The sequence below is a fragment of the Carlito syrichta genome, unplaced genomic scaffold (assembly GCF_000164805.1).
Source record: "Carlito syrichta isolate Samal-C Ts95f unplaced genomic scaffold, Tarsius_syrichta-2.0.1 Scaffold270828, whole genome shotgun sequence".
NCBI lineage: Eukaryota > Metazoa > Chordata > Mammalia > Primates > Tarsiidae > Carlito > Carlito syrichta.
In genome coordinates this window covers 103,163-111,094 of record NW_007214924.1, presented here as the reverse complement: position 1 = coordinate 111,094, position 7,932 = coordinate 103,163, and the positions used below count along the sequence as shown (strand labels likewise).

The following is a 7,932-nucleotide window of genomic DNA, read 5'->3' as shown; positions in this document are numbered from 1 at the left end:
TCCATCACCCCAAACACCTCCCCCCACCCCCAGCTATTATTATCTTGCTCTACTGCACTTATCCAGTTCCTCCTCTGTGCCCCCTTCAGCTTAGAGCCTGGAGCACAAAGATTCTATGAGTTGAGAAAGGTCCAGATATAGCCAGGAAAATGACCCAGAATCAGTGGAACCTCATCAGAGCTGCACATTAGAATCACCTGGGGAGCAATTCCCAAGTCCACATGCTTGTGCCCCACTTAAGTAGGCCTGGGGTGAGGCCTGGGAAACAGGGTCTAAACATTCCCAGGTGGGTTATCCAACCAGCTTCTCCTGTTCCCGGTTAATGACCGAGGGACTGCCACACAAGACCTTAGGCGTCAGCACTCCTCAGGCTGTCAGTGACTGCAGCCCTGGACATTAGGGAAAGCCCAGGGAGAGAGGGCCATGGAGCAGTTTACCAGTTTGCATCAACCAGGCCCACAGCCTCCCAGTGGTAAAGTGCTACACAAACCCAAGAAGCACGATCACAGCCTCAATGGCTGGAGTTAGTTGAGCCTGGGTCTGCAGCCTGCACGTGTCCTTCTGAGCTGGGTTGCAAGGCCTTTGGGAAGTTTAAAAAAAAACAAACCACTCTCGGTCTCAGCTTCCTTAACGTTAAAGCAGGCTGTCTGTACCTTTTAGGACCATGTGGGACTGCTGCATGAGACGACAAGATTCAGGGCTAGGCACCAGGCCCAACCCATGGCAGGGGCTCAGGGACAGCAGACAGGGTGAGGGGAGTGAATCCACAGATGATGACCAAGGACCCAGACGATAACTGACACCCAGATATGAGGGGTGATGAATTTCATGGGCAATGGAAATCTCCAAAGGAGAAATAGCAAATCCATATCTATACAGCATGAATATGGAGATAAAATTATATCATTAGATACATCATATTTATGTATTTAATCCTTATAAAACCCTATGAGATGAGTACTGCTGGTAACCCCATTTTATAAATGAGGACGCTAAGACACAGGGAGATAAAATAACTCAGCCAGGGTTACACAGCAAGTGAGAAGTGACTTAGGATTCCAGCCTGGACGGGTGGCTCCAGGCCCTGCACCCTAATCTCACTCCACTATGCTTCCTGTACATATGCTACACACAGCACCCTTCTGCCTGGGGTGTCTACCTTCCTCCCCTGTCATCCACCTGCCTCACCCGGCTGATGCTCTAGTATCCTGTAAGCCTCTAGGCTGGTGTCACCTCCTCCCAGAAGCCTTTGCTTCCAACAGCCCTATGCCTAGCTAGCCCCAACTCTTGCATAGTCTCTCCCTTTCCGTAGCTATAGATAGCGCCTGTCTCTCAGGGCACGTGTCATGCTGTGTTATGATTATGTTTACATGCCTGCATTCTTCATCAGACTGTGAGTGCCTTAGGGACTTCATTCATTTATTCACTTATTTAGCAAATATTTATCAAGAACCAATCATGTGCGTACTGTGCTAGGTGCTAGGGACAAAACTGCAAGTAAAACAGATGGAACTCCTGCCCTCTTGGAGCTCACAGAGGGATTGCAGGGCAAGACACAAGTGTCACACAGATCTGTAAGAGTAAACTGTGATGAGCATCAGTATAATACAGGTTATTATGAAATCATATAACAGAGGACTTGTCCAAATCAAGTAGAAGGGTGTCAGGGAAATAAGATTCAAACTAAGATCTACCGAATGATGGGAACTACTTAGTGAGAGAGGTAAGTGGAAAAGAAAGGACAGCAGGACAGAGGCCTTTCAGGGAAGGGTATGAAGGAGTGGGTGAGGTGTCCTACCATCAGCCCAGCTGGTAGGGTTTTCTCCCAGTTAGGAAGATATTTTCTTTTTAGGGGTCTTGCTCTGTTGCCCAGGCTGGCCTTCAATTATTGGACTCAAGCGATCCTCCAGCCTCAGCCCTCCAAGTAGCTTGGGACAACAGGCATGTGCTACCACACTCCTCTAGAAAGAGATTTTGAGACACCTCACAGTAGAGGCAAGGACATAAAACCCTTAGGAATCACTGAGATGCTCTCACTCAAAAATACAGGAGCAGGAGCCTGGACCACTTGAGGAGGATGTGTGTGACCCGGTCTTCCCTGAGTTGAGGATTTGAAAAAGAAGGCTTTAGCCCGCTCATAATGAGGAAGCTCCTAGGGTTCCTGGGCTTCCTGCCCTTAAGCCACAGAGGTAATTGAGCAAGTCACTGGAAAATAAGGGTTGTCAACCTATTTGTGTATTGTGCAAATTTGTGGAGAATTTTAAACTGGGCACAGGAATGTGAAAGATTTGAGGAACTAAAAGATCTATGGGGATGAAGAGCCCAAAGCAGAGCTGCAGAGGGACCCAGGGCATCTCATACAGGGCCTAGTTAAGGATTCTTACCCTAAGAACCTGAGAAGGCCTTGAAGGCTTGTTAGCAAGGGAGCAATTTACCGAGTTCTGCAACAGGAAGGGACAGGAGGGAAGGAACCAAAGCCGATATGTGCCTCTAGGGTAAAGGGCAGATGTCAAAGAATGAAGCCCCTGACCCTGACTACCTTTCCAGCCTGACTCCAGATAGTTCCTCTTCCCCTCACGTCACCTATCTACCCCAGAACATTTGCATCCCTCAACACATGGGTCCTTTTTGTGCCATCTTTAGCTACAGGGCACGCTTCCACTCCTGCCATCCTTGAAGCCCGCCTTTCCCTCTGAGGCTGCAGCATTGGGCACAGGCCTCAGCCACAGCACTGGCCAGTGTCCCCAGGTGAGCCCCCAAGGGTGGGCCAGTACATTCACCTTGGCACGCTGGAACTGCTACACCTCCACAAGTGAGGGTCAGTAAAAACAACTGGATAAACGACTGAATGAGTGGTATCTGGGGTGTCTTCCTCCTAGGGAGGAAGGAGGCCATTCTAGCCCTGTGAAGATGGGATTGGACATGTATCATTCCCAACAACTATTTGTAAGGACATCTGTGTGCTAGGCACCAAGCTGATCACCTATATTTAGCTGGTAAAAATATGCCACCTTTCACCAAGACTTCCACACTTCCAGTGCAGGCCAATGCCCCCAACTCCAGAGTCACCTGTGCTGTCCCCCCTCAGCATCTCCCCTGGGAGCTTGGCTGGCAACTCAGACTTCTCCTGATCTCTGCTCCCCAGCCTGCTCCAGCTCAGGAAATAGCAGCTCCATCTCACGGCCGCTCAGGCCCCAAACCGTGCAGTTATTTTTGACTCTTCACCCCATTCCATCAGCCACTTCCATTGGCTCTACCTTCTAAACACATTCAGAATCTCAATATATCTCACTCACTCCTTCCCATCACCCTGGGCAGGCCTGCCACCACCTCACACCAGGATACTGGGATAACCTCCTCACTGGGCTTTCTGCTTCTGTCCTTGGCCTGCCCCTAGCCAGGTCACTCTGAACACAGCAGACAGAGTGATCTCTTTACAACAAAAGTGAGACCATGTTACTCCTTTGCTGGAACCCACAGAAGGATTCCTCTCCCACCTGAAATCAAAGCCACATAATCCTCGTTATCTGGATCTGCAACACATCGCTGACTCCATCTCTCAGCACCTTCTTCCTTGATCACTCCTCTCCAGGCCGTTAGCCACCTTGCTATTGCTCAAGCACGCTAGGCACCCCTTATCCCAAGATTTCTGTGCTTGCTGTTCCCTGAGCCTGGACAGTTCTGCCCTTGCATAATCCTCACCCCTCACTCCCTCATCTCCTTCAGGCCTTTGTTCACCTTCTCAGTGAGACTTTCTTTGATCATTCATTTTAAACGGCTAATTCCCAACCTTCTCTCTCCATTCCACAGTCTTGTCTCCATCTTACCTGGTTTACAAGGGTTATATGCTTAATTGTCTTGTTTATGGCCTGCCTCCCCACTCTAGACTGGCAACTCCACAAGGGGAGGGAGTCTGTATTATTCACGGCTGTGTCCTTAGTATTTTCAACAGGGTTCATAACCAGGTAATCACTCAATGTCTGCTGCACGAAAGCAGGACCAACCTTAAGAGGACAGTCCCCAGTTCACACATGGCAAGGCTAAAGTGACAGTGCGGAGATGCCAGCCAAGGCTGCCAGAGTGCTCTCCTCGCCACTCTGGAGATGGTTTCAGAGGGTATGGCTACAGTAAAGAGTTCGTGGTGTGGACAGAGGGCTAAATTCAGACCACTTTGGAAAAACAACAAATAGAGTGTAGCTATAGAGTAGAAGGAGAGGATACAGGAGACAACAAAAAGCAGATCCAGCAGTGCAGGAACGCAAGGGGCACCCATGGGTTAGGTCCACTTATGCTGGAAACTGCTCTGTGCCATGTGCGCCACTTGCTCACTCCCTGCGGTGTCTGACACACACACCCTGGATCTCTCTCCGTGGACACTGTGGCACTCTCCAACTCCTGGGGCTCTCCTCTGGCAAACTAGGGCAGAGACAGACCCACACTGCGAAGGAGAGGCAGGGGCCAGGGAGGAGGGGCAGAAGGAGGTGATAACTTGGCTGCAGAGACTAATGGCCACTGGGAGTCAAGTAACCCAAGCTGCTTCATTCCCCCAAGTGATTAAAAGCAGGTGACTAAAAGAGGTTGTGACTGTCTACTTTGAGCACTGCCACTGGGGAAACGGGGGATGAGATGATTAACAGGAAAAGGACAGATTATTAAGAGTGTCCGCCAAAGCGAACAGACTAAAACAAAACAAAAAGAGCCCTCTCCACCCTCAGGCCCTGACATGCTTTGAGTGGCCCCCAAGAGTTGAGAGAGGTTTCCCAGAAGGGTTAGGCAGCACACATACCCTTCCTCTGTCTCGTTGATGATGTCGCAGATCTCCATGTTCAACGTCCAGTCCTCGCTTTGCAGGGAGCCATCTGTTGCCTTTTCTGTGAAATCAGAGAGAAAACTAGTTTACATTTCTCCTGGAAAAAGGGGGCCCTGGCAGGATATGGGAATAGATCGGAACCACCACATTCTCCTCCCAAGCAGATGGACTGAGCCGATGCAGCCGTTCTAGGGGTCTGCTGTCACAAGAGAACATCCAGCGAGGATATGAGCCTGAGGACTCATGTTGCAACATGGTTCTTCATTCACCACACTCCAGGTTAAAAAGCTTATGACAGGCCTAAGCCATCAGTAATCACTCAAAGCACGAGGATCTTAAGTTTATGAGCCCACAGATTCTGGTGCCAAACTACCCAGGTTCAAATACAGGCTCCACCACTTAGCTGTGTGATCTTGGGCAAATCACTTAACCTACAGGTGCCAAAGCTAGTGAAAACAACAGTACCTACCCTCATGTGAAAATTGAATAGATTGATATAAGTAAAACACTTAGAATAGAGCCTGGCACATAGTCAGTACAATATATATATTTGCTATTATGATTATTAAAAATCAGCTGCAGTAGTTAAAAAACACATCTTGAATAAGGGAAAGGAAGAAAGAACTGTCATCTATCCAAATGCTAACAGTGACCGACCTTCCCAGTTCCCGTCAGATTCTGTGCCTTCAGGCCATTAGGGGCTTGGGTAGGACGTCATCTATCAAACCACTGCTCATGATATTACTCATGTACATTATTTTATCTCTTCCATAAAATGTACTTCTGACCTCTCACTGAGAAAGTACAGTCTTTTCAGCAAATGGTGCTGTGAAGATCAGATCTCCACATGCAAAAGGATGAAGCTGGACCCTTATCTGACACCATATACCAAAACTAACTCCAAATGGATCAAAGACATAAACGTAAGAGCTAAAACTATAAATCTCTCAGAAGAAAACACAGAAGAAAAACTTTATGACATTGGATTTGGCAATGATGTCATGGATATGATACCAAAAGCACCGGCAACAAAAGAAAAATTTTGAACGTCAAAATTAAAGCCTTTCATACATCAAAGGATGCAATCAACAGAGAGAAAAGGTTGCCTGCAGAATGGAAGAAAATATTTGCAAATCATATATATGATAAGGGATTAATAACCAGAATATATAAAGGACTCCCATAAATAAAAACAAAACAAAACAAAAACAAACTATCCAGTTAAAAAATGGGGAAAGGAATTAAACAGACATTTCTCCAAAGAAGATATACAAATGGCCAACAAATATATGCAAAGATGTTCAACATCACTAAGTATAAGGGAAGTACAAATCAAACCACAATGAGATATCACCTCATACCCATTATGATGACTACTATTTAAAAAAAAAAAAGTAGAGACCAGGTCCAGTGGCTGATACCCATAATCACAGCATTTTGGAAGACCAAGGGGAGAGGGTTGCTTTAGCCTAGGAGTTCAAGGCTGTGATGAGCCATGATCCTGCCACTATACTCTAGCCTGGGAGACAAAGAACCCTCAATTCAAAAATAAATGAATAAATAAATATGTAAAAACAAGTGTTGGCGAGGATATGAATAAATTGGAAGCCTGGTGAATTGTTGGTGGGAATGTAAAATGCAGCTGCTGGCTGGGCGCAGTGGCTCAAGCCTGTAATCCCAGCACTTTGGGAAGCTGAGGTGAGAGGATTGCCTGAGCCCAGGAGTTTGAGACCAGCCTGGGCAACTTGGTGAGACCGCATCTCTACAATATATCAAAAATGAGCTGGATGAGGTAGTGCTCACCTGTAGTTCTGGTTACTTGGAAGGCTGAGGCGGGAGGATCACCTGAGCCCAGCGGGTCAATGCTAAGGTAGCCATGAGCGTCCCACTGCATTCCAGCCTGGGTGACAGGGTGAGACTCTGACTCAAAAAAAAAAAAAAAAAATGCACTGCTATGGAAAACAGTGTGGAGGTTCCTCAAAAAAGTAAACAGAATTACTATATGATCTAGCAATTCCACTTTTGAGTAAATACCCAAAAGAACTGCAAGCAGATTCTCAAGGAGATATATATATATATATATATATATTTTTTTTTTTTTTTTTTTTTTTTTTTAGAAATAGGTCTCGTTCTGTCACCTGGGCTGGAGTGCAGTGGTGTGATCATAGCTCACTGTACCTTGACCTCCTGGGCTTAAGCAATCCTCCCACCTCAGTTTCCTGAGTAGCTGGAACTACAGGTATATGCTACCACACCCAGATAATTTTTATATTTTTTGTAAAGACAAGGTCTCACTATCTTGCCTAGGCTGGTCTTGAACTACTGGCCTCAAGCAATCCTTCTGCCTCAGCCTCCAAAGCACTTCCAAAGCACTGGAATTGCAGGTATAAGCTACTACACCTGTCCTTGAGAAGATATTAGTATACTCCTGTTCATAGTAACATTATTCACAATAGCCAAAAGGTGGAGATAACTCAGATGTCCATCAATTAATAAATGGATAAACAAAATGTGGTATATACACACAATAGATTTTTTTTTTTTTTAGAAAGCAGGATTTATTGAGAGGACAGGAAAGTTCCCACAGTGGGAGGCGACCCAAAGGGGATGCCCCCACAACAGATTATTATTCAGTCTTAGAAAGGAAGGAAATCCTGTCACATGCCACAACATGGCTGAACCATGAAGACTTTGTGCTAAGTGAAATAAACCGTTCAAAAAAGGCAAATACTATATGATTCTACTTATATGAAGTACTGAAAGTAGTTAAATTTCTAGAGACAGAAAGTAGAAGGTGGTTGCTAGGGATGAAGGGATGAGGAAATTGGGATTTACTGTTTAATATATACAGAGTTTCAGTTTGGGAAGATGAGAAAGTTCTAGAGATGGATGGTGGTGATGGCTGCACAACAGTGTAAATGTACTTAATGCCATTAAGTTGTATACTCTAAAATGGTTAAAATGGTAAATTTTGTTATGTTATGTGTTTGTTTAAAAGACAGGGTCTCACTCATGACTCAGGCTGGAGCACAATGACATGATTATAGCTCACTATAACCTTGAACTCCTGGGCTCAAATGATCCTCTGGCTTCAGCCTCCCAAGTAGCTAGGACTATAGGTA

General features: G+C 46.0%; 1 protein-coding gene across 10 annotated transcripts in view; it reads right to left on the bottom strand.

The window, feature by feature from the left end:
• TOM1L2 (target of myb1 like 2 membrane trafficking protein) overlaps nt 1–7,932 on the bottom strand; it is a 123,146-nt gene that overhangs the window by 53,828 nt on the left and 61,386 nt on the right. For 9 of the 10 annotated variants that reach the window (XM_008052274.1, XM_008052275.1, XM_021709650.1 and 6 more), the window contains exon 2: nt 4,787–4,871. In XM_008052274.1, coding sequence (XP_008050465.1) covers nt 4,787–4,871 — 85 coding nt within the window. The remainder of the gene's footprint in view (nt 1–4,786; nt 4,872–7,932) is intronic. The other variant, XM_021709651.1, reaches the window with a different exon arrangement.